Source organism: Vulpes lagopus, chromosome 7 (genome assembly GCF_018345385.1).
Source record: "Vulpes lagopus strain Blue_001 chromosome 7, ASM1834538v1, whole genome shotgun sequence".
Taxonomy (NCBI): Eukaryota; Metazoa; Chordata; class Mammalia; order Carnivora; family Canidae; genus Vulpes; species Vulpes lagopus.
The window spans coordinates 105,446,362-105,463,905 of NC_054830.1; the positions used below are offsets into that span (position 1 = coordinate 105,446,362).

The following is a 17,544-nucleotide window of genomic DNA, read 5'->3' on the forward strand; positions in this document are numbered from 1 at the left end:
GGTTTGTATTGAAGTTTTTGAATACCATGATACTGTTTGTCTGTTTGCATATATATTTGCGTCATTAAATTTTAAGATTATGTCATGCATTTTTGTATCGCCAGAATCTGGCTCTTCAAGTACAGAAGAAGTTCAGTAGATAATGATTAAGTTTAATGCAGATAACCGTGTCTTCCCTTAGAGGATGGACATAGTATTTAAAAGCATAATAGAAGGTAGTGTATGTTAATGTATTAAGACAGTTAATTATATTCAACATGTATTTACAGTGCTTACTATTTGATAAGGCACTGTAGAGGGATTCAGAGATAAATATGGAAAGATAGGAGTTGATAAACTAAGTTGATGTGAAGGTCATTCAGTCAACAAGAATAGAATATTCAAAAGTATAAAGGCAAAAAAAGCCACCATATGCTAGGGAATGACCGCCATTTGCTGGGAATGACCAGCAGTTTGGCTGGAGTGTAGTTATATATAGAAAAGTAGTGGCAGGTTTTATGCAGTGCAGATTATGGAGCCAGATCACATAGGGCCTAATGTGCTGTCCTAATACAGAGTTTGATATTCTAAATTAGTTATTAAAGCTTTTAAGATGGAGAATTACAAAGGACACTTAAATGACACGAATTAGAAAAGAAAACTTACATTAATTTGATTGTTTTCTATCCCTTAATTTTTGGCTTCTCAATTTTAATTTTGCATTTGACTTTATTTCTCTTCAGTAGCAAGTTTGGTGGAGGATTATATAGAAATCTATCTGGAAAAAATTGTTTTATATTAAGTCCAAGAATAATGCTAGAAAGAAGAGAAAGACAGCACTGTTTTTGCCAAATAATTTAGATTAGATGCTATATTTAAATATCTAAATAATGTTACGTTGGACTTTGGGTGTTTTTTAATTGAATAATTTCAGTCTTCTCCCAATTCACAGGAAAGAAAAGGTAGGTACAATACAGAATTCTACCAATATGTCATTCTGTCTACCAAGTTTTATAGGTTATTTTGAACAATTTTGTTTGCCAGGAAGCAAAAAAAAAAAAAAAAGAAAAAGAATATGGCAAATATAATTAATAAATTGCAAATACACATCGACAGTATCAGCTAATTATGGTAATTTGACAGTTTTTATAGACCCAAATATGTATGTGTAATGTAATTTATAAGAATATAATCTCAAATAACATGTTAGATAAAAGGTTTTAAGAAACAGTTAAATATGACAGTATTTCATGGTGATCCACAGAGTACTGAACAAGTAGGAGAACCATTTATATCCTTCACTATAGGATAACTGAGATCTAGTTTAATTTTATTTTAAGATTTTATTTATTTATTCATGAGACCAGGAGGTTGGTGGGGTGGGGGGCAGAGACACAAGCAGAGGGAAAAGCAGGCTCCATGCAGGGAGCCCGACGTGGGACTTGATCCAGGGTCTCCAGGATCACACTCTGGGCTGAAGCTGGTGCTAAACTGCTGAGCCACCGGGGCTGCCCTAGTTTAGTTTTTTAATAGCAGTTTAAATCTTTTTTCTCTAATAGTTAAAATTTATTCATTTCTTTCCATATTCTATAAATACTCTGCCAAGCATACTCTTTTTTGAAGAAGATTTGAAAAAAATAGAAAGTTGTCAAAAAATTAAAATAAAAAATCACCCATCCCATCAGACAGAGGTAATCACTTATCACTTGGTAGTCTTTTTATCTCATCTGTATCATATGTATTATTTACTCACAAGTTGTTTTCTTTTTTTTTTTCTGCTTTTTTCTCCTAGAGTCCCATTTTCTACTTAGCAGCCAGAGTGAACATTTAAAAATGTACAGTAAGGGAAGTCACTCTCCTGCTTAAAGTACTTTATTGGCACTTAAACTATAGTAAGGAGTTTGGTTTTCCGTTGTACCTACCAGCCAATCCATTCCTCACCTGAAAGCCTTGATACTTTTTCTTTCTTTTATCTAGAATGCTCTATCCTCAAGATTTTATTTATTTATTTTTTTGTTTGTTTTTGTCATGGCTGCTCCTCCTGTCAGTTCTTGACTGTCTTTGTTCTTGACCATTTTCCCAGAACTTACAGTATGTAACTTACAGTTAGAACTTATGTTTGTATGTATGTGTTTGTTCACTCACTTTTTGTATATTATTTTGTATATTTTCAGTAAGGATAGGAATCTTGCCTTTGTTGATCTTGTGTTGCCAACACTTAGTCCACTATCTATAAGTAATTAATATCGAATGAAGGAATACATGAATGAACGAACAAATGAATGGATCTCTCTGGACTTTGTTTTGTTCAAGGAGTGAGGTTGAAATCCACCTTTATTTTCTCTCACATTCAGCCAGTTGTTGCAGCATTATTTTTTCCATTGTTTTGTTATACCATTTATATAATACATTGAATTCTTAGTGTGTTCCAATCTATTTTTTTATGTTTTTATGTAAATACCATTTAGTTAACATACAGTGTAATATTCGTTTCAGGTGTACAATATAGCAATTTAACACTTCCATACATTACTTGGTGCTCATTATAAGTGCCCTTGTTAATCCCTCTCACCTACTATTTAACCCATCCCCCTGCCCATCTCTCCTCTGGTGACCATCAGTTTGTTCTCTACAGTGAAGAGTCTGTTTCTTGGTTTGCCTCTATCTTTTTTCCTTTTGCTCATTTGTATTGTTTCTTAAATTCCACATATAAGTGAAATCATATGGTATTTATCTTTTTTGACTTAGTTCACTTAGCATAAAAATTCTCTAGCTCCATCTGTGTTGGTGCAAATGGCAAGATTTCATTCTTCTTTTATGTCTGAGTAATATTCCCATGTATATATAGCCTACATCTTATTTATCGATTTATCAGTTGATGAACACTTGGGCTCTTTCCATAATTTGGCTATTGTATTGGGGTGCATGTATCCCTTTGAATTAGTATTTTTGTATTTGAGGGGTAAATACCTCGGAGTATAATTGTGGTTTATGATTTGTATTTCCCTGATGATCAGTGATGTTGAACTTAACAAAACTCAACACCCAAGAAATGAATAATCTAATTGAAAAGTAGGCAGATAACATGAATAGACATTTTTCCAAAGAGAGCTGTTTGCCTAAGGTCAGGAAGAAGACAGGGATGTCCACTCTTAGGACTTTAATTCAACATAGTCCTAGCCACAGCAATCAGACAATGAAAAGAAATAAAAGGAATCCAAGTCTATGAGAAAGAAGTCAACTTTCACTATTTGGAGATGACATGATACTATGTATAGAAAACCCTGGGATCCCTGGGTGGCGCAGCGGTTTGGCGCCTGCCTTTGGCCCAGGGCGCGATCCTGGAGACCCGGGATCGAATCCCACATCAGCCTCCCGGTGCATGGAGCCTGCTTCTCCCTCCGCCTGTGTCTCTGCCTCTCTCTCTCTCTCTGTGACTATCATAAATAAATAAAAAATTAAAAAAAAAAATTTAAAAAAAAAAAAAAAAAAAAAAGAAAACCCTAAAGACTCCACCAAAAAACTGTTAGAACTGGTACATAAATTCAGTAAAGTCGCTGGACACAAAATCCAACATACAGAAATCTGTTGCATTTCTATACACCAGTAATGAACCAGCAGAAAGAAAAATTAAGGAATCAGTTCCATTTATAATTGCACCAAAACCATAAGAACCTAGGAATAAACCTAACCGAACAGGTAAAAGACCTGCACTCTGAAAACTATAAAACAATGGTGAAAGAAATTGGATATGACACAAAGAAATGGAGAAGCATTCTATGCTCATGAATTGGAAGAACAAATATTGTTAAAATGTCTATAACACCCAAAACTATCTACAGATTCAATGCAATCCCTGTCAGAATACCACCAGCATTTTTTACAGAGCTAGAACAAAGAATCCTAAAATTTGCACAGAACCACAGAAGACTTTAAATAGCCAAAGCAATCTTGCAAAAGAAAAGCAAAGCTGGAGGCTTCACAATTCTGGATTTCAAGTTACATTATAAAGTTGTAGTGATCGAAACAGTATGGTACTGTCACAAAAATAAACACATAGATAATAGGAAACCCAGAAGTGGACCCAAACTTACAGGGCTAATTAAAGTAGGAAAGAATATCAACTGAGAAAAAATTAAATCTCTTTAACAAATGGTGTTGGGAAAACTGGACAGCAACATGCAAAAGAATGAAACCTGAACCATTTTCTGATACCATATAGAAAACTAAATTCAAAAGACCTGAATGTAAAATATGAAACTCTGAAAATCCTAGAAGAGAACACAGGCACTAACTTCTTCAACATCAGCTGTAGCAACTTTTTTCTTTTTCTTTTTCTTTTTTTTTTGTAGCAACTTTTTTCTGAATATGTCTCATCAGGCAAAAGGAAAGAAAAACAAAAATATACTTATGGGACTATCTCAAAATAAAAGCTTCTGCATAGCAAGGGAAACTTCCATCAACAAAACTAAAAAGCAACCTACAGAATGGGAGAAGATATTTGGAAATGACATATCTGATAAATGGTCAGTATTGAGATATATATAAAGAATTTATGAAACAACACCAAAAAAATAAATAATCCAGTTAAAAATTGGGGAGGACATTTCTTCAAAGAAGACATACAAATGGTCAAAAGACACCTGAAGAGATGCTCAGCATTACTGATCATCAGAGAAATGCAAATCAAAACTACAGTAAGCTATCATCAGAAAGATTAAAATCAACAACACAAGAAACAAATGTTGGTGAGGATGTGGAAAAAAGGAACACTTGTGCACTCTTGGTAGGAATGCAAATTGATGCAGCCATTCTGGAAAACAGTATTGAGTTTCCTCAAAAAGTTAAAAATAGAATGACTGTGATCCAGTAGTTGAACTACTGAGTATTTACCCAAAGAATACAAGAACACTAATTCAGAGGGATACATGTGCCCCTATGTTTATACCAACATTGTCTACAATTTATGTAGATAATTATGGTGGAAGGAGGAATTATGGAGGAAGCCTAAGTGTCCATCAACTGAAAGATGAATAAAGAAATAGTGGCATGGATCTACAGTGGAATATTATTCAGCCATAAAAACGAATGAAATCTTGTCATTTGCAATGACATGGATGAAGCTATTAAAATAAGTCAGGAAAAGATAGATACTGGGATCCCTGGGTGGCTCAGTGGTTTAGCGCCTGCCTTCAGCCCAGGGCATGATCCTGGAGTCCCAGGATCCGAGTCCCACATCGGGCTCCCTCTGCCTGTGTCTCTGCCCCTCTCTCTCTCTCTCTCACACTCTCTCTCTGTGTTTCTCATGAATAAGTAAAAATATTTTTTTAAAAAGATACTGTATGATTTCACTCATAGGTGGAATTTGAGAAGTAAGACAAGCAAAGGAGGGGGAGAAGACAAAACAAACAGACTCTTAACTATAGAGAAACTGATAGTTATCAGGGGGGAGGTGGGTGGGGAATAGGTGAACTATGCGATGGGGATTACGCAGTACACTTAGGATAATGAGCACTGAGTATGTATGGAATTGTTGAATCACTATTTCATACACCTAAAAGTAATACAATAAATAGCGTTTGGTAACTATAATGGAATTCAAATAAAAAATTTCATTAAAATATTGTTTGAGGTTTAAAAATAGATCATTTGGAATAGTGATTTCAGTAAGTGCAGGCAAATGCTAGGTTGGTATGTGAATGAAACATGAAATGGCAGAGAATTTAGATGTCACTCTTTTCAAGGGGAATGGTTTTTTTCATTTAAAGATTTTATGTTAGCATGAGAACAAGAGCAGGGGGAGGGGCAAGGGAGAGGTAGAGAATCTCAATCTCAGGGCTCAGTCTCATGCCCTGAGATCATGAACCTGAGCCAAAACCAAGAGTCAGATGCTTAACTGACTGAGTTGTCCCATCAAGGGGAATGGTGGGGTTTTTTTGGGGGGAGGGGGGTGGTTTGTTTTTAAGATAAAGTTTTACATGTTTGTATGCTATAAAGACAGCTAGCATGTAGATGTTGAATTTGTAGAAGATAGTAAATGGAATATGAATTCTGAAAACTTGTGGTGGGATTAGCTTTTGGCAAGAGAATGAAGAGCACATTTTTTCACTGCAATTTAAAGTAACATTTAGATAATTTTGTTCAGTGAGAAGTAGGAAGTGGGAGCTCTTCCACAAAAACTTCAGGGCTTCTGGGTGGCTCAGTTGGTTAAGCGTCTGACTCTTGATATCAGGTCTTTTTTTTTTCTTTTTTTTTTTTTTTTTTTAATTATTTTTTTTTTAAAGATTTTATTTATTTATTCTTGAGAGATAGAAGGAGAGACAGAGCCAGAGACACAGGCAGAGACAGAGCCAGAAACACAGGCAGAGGGAGAAGCAGGCTCCAATGCACCGGGAGCCTGACGTGGGATTCGATCCCGGGCCTCCAGGATCGCGCCCTGGGCCAAAGGCAGGCGCCAAACCGCTGCGCCACCCAGGGATCCCTTGATATCAGGTCTTGATCTTAAGGTTGTAAGTTCAAGGGATCCCTGGGTGGCGCAGCGGTTTGGCGCCTGCCTTTGGCCCAGGGCGCAATCCTGGAGACCCGGGATCGAATCCCACATCGGGCTCCCGGTGCATGGAGCCTGCTTCTCCCTCTGCCTGTGTCTCTGCCTCTCTCTCTATCTCTCTGTGACTATCATAAATAAATAAAAAAAAAATTTAAAAAAAAAAAAAAAAGGTTGTAAGTTCAAGCCCTTCATTGGGCTTCATGCTGGGTATGGAGCCTACATAAAGAAAAAGACAAAAAACCTACCGTTCTCTCTATGAAACAAGTGGTGGGGAAAATCAGTTACTAAGTTTTATGATGGGTAATGGAGTGAAGTGTTTGATTATATTTTGAAATTGCTGTTTGAATAATGATAGTGTTTTTAAATTGCTGTTAAAAAAGTCCTCTTAGGTGGGGTTGAATTCAATTTAGGTTATACAGGCAACCAAGTACAAGGTGGTGATTTTTCCTGTAGTGCTTAGTAATGTAGGTATTAGGAATGAAGGAGTTTTTGGCTGAGATGCAAGAAAGAGATGGAATGCCTGAGACAGATAATTGTTAAGAGAGATAAGAGGTTTGTCTTAATGTTGGTCCCAATACTTGTCTATGTGAATGGCTAAAAGAGGCTGAATTATCATTAGAGCAAATGAAGGAATCGAATAAAGGATTGGAGGTCTGGATGACACGATGAGTTAAAAATGTAGGGGCAGAGGGGATGGGATGCCTGAGTGGTGGCAGTTGGTTAAGTCTGGGACTCTTGGTTTTGCTGAGGTTGTGATTTCATGATTGTGAGATGGAGCCTCCTGTGGGCTCTGTGCTCATTGTGGAATCTGCTTGAGACTTTCTCCCTCTGCCCCTTCTCCCCTGTGCTCTATTGCTCTAAAATAAATAAAGCCTCTTTTTAAAAATGTGGGGGGGAATAAAAGTTAACTGAGAGAATAGAATGTAAAGAATATCAAGTGAGAAATAAATTTCATAGTCTGATAAATGCAAAAATACTTTTTGTAGGTATGAAGACTTATTTTTTCCTGAAGACTTTTTTGAGTATTTGATGCAGCTGAATCTGAGAGCAGTGATTTCCAAACTTTAATGATCTGGTTTCCAAAGAAGAAAATATTTTGACTATGTACCCTCAATTTTTCTATATGAATCATTTAATCATATTCTGTACTATTATGTTTTATATATTGTAAAGTGTTACAGTCTAGATACTTAAACATGAAAGTTTAAGCTTATTTTATTTTATTTTATTTTATTTTTTTTTAAGCTTATTTTAAAAATAAGTTTTAACATAATGTTACAAAACATTAGTATGGGTGAGAGCATTGTGATACTTCATTAGTTTTATAAATCTTGGTTCAATAGTTAGCTATAAAGCTATTTGAAAGGTTTCTTTTAAGTTTATTTTGGTACTTGGTTTTAATAGCTTTTGTAGTTCAGAACTCCTAAAGATGCATAAATCCAGGTAGAAGAAGGGCATTGTAAGCTGGGCTGACTACAGTGTGATGCTTATCAAACAGGCAAAAGTTTTTGTTGAAATTCACCAGTAAGAGTCCTGTCTTCCCTAATTTTAATTAGTTGCTCTTGAATACTGATGTGAAAGTTCTGTTTTGCTGGATAATTTTCATTTGTCCCTCCAAATCTATTCTCCATCTTTGTGCAGTGTGCTCTGTGCTCCGTGTTCCAGAAGGTTGATTTCTAAGGACTGCATCAACCGGTCTGCCTGTGCTCTGGCATCTGATTGGGTTCAGTCGGTGGGAGGCACTGACAGGAGGACAGAGAGGGTTGGGGTATTCTAACAGCTTTCTCTTTGCTGGGCAACAAATTGTCAGTAACTGTGCTCCATCATTCTGTGGCCCTCTTCGATACTTATAGGATTCTTTGTTCCATAACTATCCCTTCTCTTTCTCCTTTTGAGCATAGCTACCTACCTGGCCCAAGAGTGGCATCCCTTTCTAGTTTTTCCTTAACCTTGGCTATACATTTGTGAATAGTCTCTTCATTAAACATCACCTCCTTTTTTTTTTTTTAAGATTTTATTTATTTATGCATGAGAAACAGAGGCAGAGACAGGCAGAGGGAGAAACAGACTCCACATGGGGAGCCCGATGTGGAACTCTGTCCCAGGACCTTGAGGATCATGACCTGAGCCGAAGGCAGATGCTTTATCACTGAGCCACCAGGCATCCCTAAGCATCATCTACTTTTTAGTTTATCTTGCCAAGACCCTGAGGGCTATAGTTGCATTGAAAAAATGTTTAAGTAAATAGATTACAAAAATGACTGAAACACTATAGTATTTTTAAACAGATTAGATAATTATTTCCAAGTTATAATTATGCAGATAGAATTTTATAGGTGACAACAACAACAACAAAATCACATAATGAAACCTTTTCAAACATCCATTTTTAGTGGGGGAGAGGGTAGTGTTAGTACATACATTAACCATAAGTAAAGCTTAATATCAATTCACTTTCTTACTACTTTAATAATTTGAAACAGAATTAAGCCTCTGAATTCTGAAATTTGGAATGTATTAGCAACACAGAAAAGACATTTCATGCTTTGTGAAAAAGAAAAAAGGATAACTAAACTCAGTGAGTCAACTGTAATTATTGCTAAGCTTTTGCTAATAGTTAGCAATCTGTTATTTTCAAACTATTGTCAGACTGATTTTATAAAATAATTTTCCTAATAGGTAGGAAAACTTGAATTTTAGAAAAGGAGAGTTATTTTAGTGTAGTGTTTTGATTGTTAATTATCTGACAAGTATTATTTGGAGGTGAGACTTACTTATTTTTATCTTTCTGCATTTTATTCTCTGATAAATGAAGACTAGGTAGTTAGTAACAAATATTTAATAGGTATTTTACTGTAGAGAAAATAGTTGACTGGAATTTTTCATCTTAAATTATGTATGTAAATTTAAAATGACGAATAAATTGCTTATATCCTTCCAAATATTGCGTGTGGGTGTGTGTGTATGTGTATGTGTTTGAGGCTCTGAGGTTACATCCGTTACAAACGAAATCTTTATCTTCTGGAACTTTCATTCTGGTAGGATCGAAAATTACCAAATAAATAGATAATTATACAGTATAATGTAGTGATAAACAGGGGAGAAAAAAGAAATGAGTAAGGGAACAAAGAGGAGTGACAGGGAATCCTTTATTAGTTATGTTGGTCAGGGAAGTCCTTTCAAATAAGCTGCATTTGAACTGATTTGGAAGAAATGTTAATACCTAGCCATACAGATATTTGGGAGAGGAGTGCCTTACATGAGGACAAGGGGAAAGGCAAAGCTGATGTTGGTGTGACTGAGAATAACACAGACGTTTGTGGCCAGAATACAAAGCTATAATGAACGGAGTGGTAGAAAGTGAAGTCTGAGGTAGATAAGGGTCATGTTACACTGGATCTTGTAGGTCTTCAGAATTATGGATTTTAAGTGTAACTGAAAGTCTTTGGAGGAGACAGAGTAGGGGAATGATATGATCTCATTACCTGGGTTGCTGCATGAATAGATTGTAAGGAGATCAGAATAGAAGCCAGGATGCCTGTCATGAAGAGATTGCAATAGTCTAGGTGAGAGTTAGAACTTCAAACAAACACACATACTGCTTAGTGCCATATGTATTTTTACATTTACATATATATAATTCCTTTTGGGTTAAAAGATATATTCAGAAACTGGTTTACATTCAGCGGTGTAATACATCTTTTACAGTGAGTATATACAGACTTCCTAATTCCTTTTGATGAATGGATGTTATTCCATATTATGGTATACATTGTTTAATCCATGTTGTATATAAAAGGACATTTATGTTTACAGGTTGTTCTTTTTCAGTAATACTCTGTGTGGGAGAAGAGGGGGCAGAGAAAGAGATTGCTCACAGTTGTGGAGATACGTCTGTAGGGTAAATTCTTAGGACTGTGATGGGTCAAAAAGATATGTGCACATTAAATCTTAATGATCATTACCAAATTGATTTCCAGAAATGCTGTGCCAATTTTATATATTCAATAATGTTTTATGAAAATTTTTCTTTTCATATTCTCCCCAACACTGAGTGATATATCTTTTTAATCTTTGCACGTTGATATGAAAGAGACATCATAGTTTTCTCTCTTGTATTTTAATCTTGAATGACAAATATCAAAATACATACCTTTTTAATTTCTGATTACAAGTGAAGGATATTAATTTCTCTTTGGTCTTTGTTCTGAGAAAATAACTATTTAAAAAAGTAGGAGTGAAGTTAAAGGATAAAGTTTCTGACTCGTTTATTACATAATAATTTAGCCATGTGACTTACTATTTCCCTCAACTCCTTTTATCCCCAGTGCTCTACATACACTGTGACCTTTGAGCTATCATGTTTCAATGCAATATTGTTCATTAATGTTCTCTTCCAATAGTATTGATGAAGAAGTAATTAAAATTATAGAACTAGTTAGTTCACCTTTAAAATGATCTCAGATATACTCATTCAGTGTCTGTTATTGCCAGTCAGCTTATTATCTTTTGGCCCACATTCCTTTTGGCCCAGTTAGCCATCGTACAGATAGATATATGCTATTGTACATAAAAAAAATCACAGCCTGAAACATTATTGCTCGATCAGCCTAGGTTCTTCAGGATTACTTGAAAACTAAAAGTTCATGTGTTACTTAAAGCTGAATTGGTTACAACATTATGTCCTTATAACAAAGAAAACATATAGCAGTGCCATAGTTCAATAGAACCTTGCTTCAGATGGCCTTGAGACTGAGATTGCTTATAGCAATCAGTTCTTCCTGGGGTAATAAACCACTGTGTTTATTATATATCACAACCACTGTGTTTATTATATATCACAAACCACTGTGAACAAAGTCCAAGATGGAAAGGCATTTGATTGTATTTCATGCTGTAAAGGTTTGTTTTGTTAAACCTTACCCTATTTTGTATTAGGAAAAGCCTACAGGAAAGCAGGAAAATTTGATTACAGGGTCAACTTTTAATTTACATACAATTCATCTAGCCTATTTAATACTTACTTGGGGTATTGACTTGATTTTGCCCTTGTAGAAACAACATGTTTAAAATTTTCAGATGTCATATGCCTGGGTAGCTCAGTGGTTGAGCATCTGCCTTAGGCTCAGGTCATGATCCTGGGGTCCTGGGATTGAGTCCCACATCAGGCTTCCCTCAGGGAGCCTGCTTCTCCCTCTGCCTATGTCTCTGCCTCTGTGTGTGTGTGTGTGTCTCATGAATAAATAAATAATCTTTTAAAAAGTGTATATACCATTAAAAAAAAAACTTCAGATGTTCTGGCATATTTTACAAAGATAGAAAAGCAGATGTTTTCCCTGATGCCTTTTTAATGATAAGCCCTTTTTATAGATGAAAGTTCAGAATCAGGTTTTGATTTAGACTAAAAAACTTGGTAAGATTAATGTTTCCTTTTTAGTATAAATGTTTTTAATCAATTATTTCAAATTCACTAAGGGGATTTATGGATAATTAAACTACTGAGAAACTTTTCTATCAGTATTATTTTCAAGTATTAGATTAGTATCTTAGTGCATTAATAGAATGAATATTATAGGGTAGGGAGACATAGGTGTGACATTGAAGAGAGAATCTTGATTCCTAGATTCTTTTTATAGGTAAGTCAGGTTTCCAGATTTGCAATTACATATTATTATACTTAATATATTATAGTACTTATTTGTTTATAATTTCTCCCAAGTGTTTATGTACCATGAATTTTCTTTTAAAATGTTTTGATAATATTCTACATTTTCCTATACCAATAATAGGTAGTATGAAATATATGAAGAAATGTATAGATTAGCTGCATTTAATTTTGCAAACAATAAACTTTTTTCCCTTAATAGTGTTTTAATCTTTAATTTTAATGTGAAAGATTTATATATTTCTTTTTTTTAAAAAGAAAGTTTTTAAAAAAAATTATTAGAGAGGGAGCACACACAGGGGAAGGTACAGAAGGAGAGCGAGAGGGAAGAGCAGACTCCCCATTGAGTAGGGAGCCCACTTAGGGCTTGATCCCAGGATCCGAAGATCATGACCTGAGCCAAAGTCAGACACCCAACCAACTGAGCCACCTAAGTGCACCAAGATTTGTGTATTTCTTAAATGTAGGGAAGGGACTGTCTCTAAGACTGATTTTTATGATATGGGTATAGAAAATTAGAAATTAAATATAGGGCAGATAAAAATCTTGAGTGTAGCTAAGTAAGGTTTAACTATATACTTTTTATACAGTTAGCAAAAGAGATTATTCTTAAGATGCTGGTTAAGGGGACTTGTTGCTTACCCAGAAGATTTGACCTTATGAATTGACTTATTCTTCTCCAAGGCACTTGAGAGAAAAGACAACGATAGCAGTTACATCTAAAGGCTATTACGGATTGGAGGATGAAAAGGGAACTGCATGTACCTCAACGAGGCGTCGGTCAACACCACGAAGTTTGGCAGGCTTGACAAGTGGAGTTTTTGAATCTATAATGGTCCAAGTTTTGAGACAGGAAGAACAGCTGAGAGCAAAAGAAGAAAAAAGGTAAATGTTAACAAAAAAAAAGTTTCATGTTTAGATTTCTAGGACTGGTTTTCAAAGAACAGCTATATAACCTTTGTGTGCTCATATCAAATTTGGGTGCATTTTATAGTGTTACAAAATATATTGCCACCCTAGTATGAATTCATAATGAAATTTGTTTAAAAATACAGTTTTAAATTTCAAACCAAATTACTTGAAGCTATACAAAAATAATTTTTACAGAAGATTTCAGAATGCTTCCTAGATTTCTAGAAGTATTACTAAATGAATTATAAATGAATATAGAAGTGTTATCAAATTTTAAATTAGAAGAGTTTTATATAGATTTGTATATATTTAGAATAGATTCACAGTCTTTAAAATTAGGAGAAACTTCAGAGATTATGTAGTTCAAAATGATGCATAAGTTCACCTCTCCCAGTTCCTCCATTGGATATTAACTTTCTGGCTAACTCAGCTTACCCTGGGCTCATCAGAAATGTTGTGCTTAATCAGTGTTACCTTCTACTGTCTGGGAGCATAGATTGATGGCATTTATATAACTATTTATAACAAAAGAGACTAGGGCCCTAAGAAGTAAGTGATTACTCAAAAATGATTGGTGATTTTCATACTAAATCAAATCTCAGACTCAAACTATAGTAGGAGTGATTGCTGATGTAATAGGGAACTGCTATTGCTACTCAAAGGCAATTTATATGTCTTTGCTACTTTCATAATTTAGCTTGCTTTGATATTTGTATGATTAAAACTCAACCTTGAGACTTTATCCCCCATACTTTTTATTCTAGTGATTAATTCAGAACCACTGGAAATCCTTTTTTTCCCCTTCTACAGAACCTCACAGAACTACTCCTGCTGTAGGAAAGGGGATCTTATGAAAAGGGATAATGATTAATCTGACAATAGTATATAATAGATTGGAATAGAGAGAAAATAGAGAAAAGGCCTGTAGGAAGAAAGCTATAGGAGTCTAGATCTTCACTACTGATGACCAGAAATAGGGAGAGAGAGGTCAGATTGTTGTGTGGTCAAGTAAAGACTTAGTACCTTCCTTAATACTAAGGGGGAACAAAGGAAGAGACAAAGATAAGTCAGGATATAGTTGTAATAATAGTTATAGCAGCAATAAGAAGATAAAAAGAATAGTTAATAGTTACGGAACATGATTATTTGCCAGGTTTAGCTCTAATGTACTTAACATTTACCCTGAAGTACAGAGAGATTCATTAACTTGCCCAAGGTCAGGCAACTTTTGAATGGTAATCAAGATTGGAACCCAGGCATTTTGGCTTTAAAGCTCGTGCTCCTAAGTAATACACTGTCCTTATGACGTATAAAGATGGAACCAGCAAAGAGAAGAGCCTGAGTCTATAGTATGAGGAAAGATCAGTGAACTCTTTTCAGTAAGTTGTTTGAAGCAATGAGGGAAATATCTAGTAGGAAACTAGGAATCTGAGTCTTTTTCTTTTCTCCAGTTTTACATATGTTTGTGTGTCCTGTGCTTAATGTCAAACATAGGTGAATAAGATACAGGCAAAAATCCACTAAATATCTTAGGGTCTACAATAATTTCATATAGTAATATGAATTAAACTTTTTATTTGAGTTTAGTGTTAACTTTTAAGTTTTAAATTATAAATATTTTAAACATGAAGCAAGGAATAAATAAAATTGTAATAAAAGTCTGTGTACCCACTATTCAGTAATTTTTAAAGAAATTAACATAGTTAAATCAGTATTCCCTACATTTTTCCTTTGTCCCCAGAAGAAACCACTACTCTCACTTTATCATTCCTGTGCATTTTATTATTGAATTTTAAGAATTCTTTTATATATTATGGATGTAAGTGCTTTGTCAGATATATATTTATTCCAAATATTTTCTCCTAGTCTTTTGCCTACCTTTTCATTTTCAGTGTTTTTTAAGAAACAGAACATTTTCACTTTAGATTTATTCTTTTTTTAATGTTTTGTGCTTTTTATGACCTAAGAAAGCTTACCTAAGATTATGAATTTTCTCCCTTTCTCCCCCAGAAATCTCTAAATTTTATTTTATTTTGATTGATTAATTTATATTTAGAAAGGGAGAGAGAGAGTAGGGGTAGGAGGGCCAGAGAGAGAATCTTAAGCAGGCTCCATGCCTAATACAGAGCCTGCACGGACTTCATCTCACAACCTGAGATCATGACCTGAGCCAAAATCAAGAGTTTGACAACCGACTGAGCCACCCAGGAGCACTTCTAAATTTTATTTTTTATGATTAGGCCTGTGATACATTTGAAGTTAATTTTTGTGTGTGGTTTGAAGTAAAGGTAAAAATTTATTTTTTTCCATATGGTTAGTCCATTTACTATAGCTTTATAGTAAGCTTTGAAATTTGATAATAAAAGTCTTCCAGCTTTGTATTTTGTTTTTTTGTTTTCAAAATTATTAGGCTATACTAGGATTTTCTCATTTCTGTGGAATTTAGATCATATTGTAAACTCCTACCAAAAAAAAAAAACAGCCTGAGGAAATTTTGATTGAAATTGCATGGATTTTGTCTTTTATATATTATGGATGTAAGTACTTTGAATATAAGTTTCTGGATAATTGTAAATTTCAGTGATATTTTTTAGTATTCAGTGATTACATTTTCTACATATTTGGTTATCTTTATCCACATATTCATATTTTTGATGAAACTATAAATCATTTTTATATTCAGCTTACAATTTTTTGTTGCTAATATGTAGAACTACAGTTGATTTTAGTGTATGGACCTTTGTCTCTTTGTCTTTGAATTCTGAAAGATTTTGCTTCATGTAGTTTGAAAGTCTGCTATTGCATGCATATCTTTTTATGATGTTTAACCCGTCCCCCATTTTACTTTCCTTCTAAGTAACTCTCAGTATGTTCTCTGTAGTTGATAGTCTGTTTCTTGGTTTGTCTCTCTCTTTTTCTTTAACCTTTGCTTGTTTGTTTCTTAAATTCCACATATGAATAAAATCATAAGTCTTATTTTGACTGACTTATTTTATTTACTATTAATACACCTTAGCTCTATCATGTCCTTGTAAATGGCAAGATTGTGTTCTTTTTATGGCTGAGTAATATTCCCTTGTATGTATACCCCACATTTTCTTTATCCATAAATTAGTCAGTAGACACTTGGGCTGTTTCCATAATTTGGCTATTGTAGATAATGGTGGTATAAACATCAGAGCATATGTCCCTTTGAATTGGTATTTTTGTATACTTCAGGTAAATACCTAGTAGTACAATTGCTGGATCATAGGGTAGTTCTATTTTTAACTTTTTGAGGAACCTCCATAATATTTTCCAGAGTGGCTGCACCAATTTGCATTCCCATCAACAGTGCAAGAGGGTTCCCTTTTCTCCACACCCTTGCCAACACCTGTTGTTTCTTGTTTTGTTGATGTTTAGCTATTCTAACAGGTGTGAGGTAATATCTCATTGTAGTTTTGATTTGCATTTCCCTAATGATCAGTGATGCTAAGCATCTTTTCATGTGTCTGTTGGCCAATCTTAATGTCTTCTTTGGAAAAATGTCTTATTTGTGTCTTCTGTCATTCATGTCTTCATGTCATCCATATTTTAAATTGGATTATTTGTTTTTTGAGTGTGGAGTTTTATAAGTGCTTTATATATTTTGGATACTAGCTCTTTATCAGCTATGTCATTTCCAAATATCTTCTCCCATTCTGTAGGTTGCCTTTGAGTTTTGTTGATGGTTTCCTTCACTGTACACAGCTTTTTATTTTGGTGTAATCCTAGCAGTATATTTTCCCTTTTGTTTACCTAGCCTCAGTAGAAATAGCTAAAAAGAAGTTGCTATGGCTGATGTCAAAGAAGTTACTGCCTTTGTTCTCCTCTAGTATTTTTTAAGGTTTCAGGTCTCACATTTAGGTCTTTAATCCATTTTCAGTGTATTTTTGAATATGGTATAAGAAGGTGGTTCAGGTTCATTCTTTTGCATGTTACTGTCCAGTTTTCCCAATACCATTTGTCGAAGAGACTGCTTTTTCCCATATTCTTTCCTGCTTCTTTTGAAATTAGTTGACCATATAATTGTAGATTCATTTCTGGGTTTTCTATTTTGTTCAATTGATCTGTTTTTATGCTAGTACCATACTGTCTTGATCACTACAGCTTTGTAATGTAGCTTGAGGTCTGGAATTGTGACACCTCCATCTTTCCTTTTCTTTTTCAGGGTTGCTTTGGCTATTTGGGATAGGGGTCTTTCATGGTTCCAATGCAAATTTTAGGATTCTTTGTTTTAGCTCTATGAAAAATGCTGCTGTTATTTTGATAGGGATTACATTGAATATATAGATAGTTTTGGGTAGTATAGACATTTTAACAAAATTTCTCTTCCCATCCAAGAGCATGGACTGTTTCTCCATTTCTTTGTGCATTTCCAATTTCTTTCACCATTGTTTTATAGTTTTCAATGTACAGGTTT

General features: G+C 34.5%; 1 protein-coding gene across 2 annotated transcripts in view; it reads left to right on the forward strand.

The window, feature by feature from the left end:
* KIAA2026 (KIAA2026 ortholog) overlaps nucleotides 1-17,544 on the forward strand; it is a 116,363-nt gene that overhangs the window by 13,378 nt on the left and 85,441 nt on the right. For both annotated transcript variants that reach the window (XM_041761568.1, XM_041761569.1), the window contains one exon: nucleotides 12,876-13,076. In XM_041761568.1, the coding sequence (XP_041617502.1) occupies nucleotides 12,876-13,076 (201 nt within the window). The remainder of the gene's footprint in view (nucleotides 1-12,875; nucleotides 13,077-17,544) is intronic.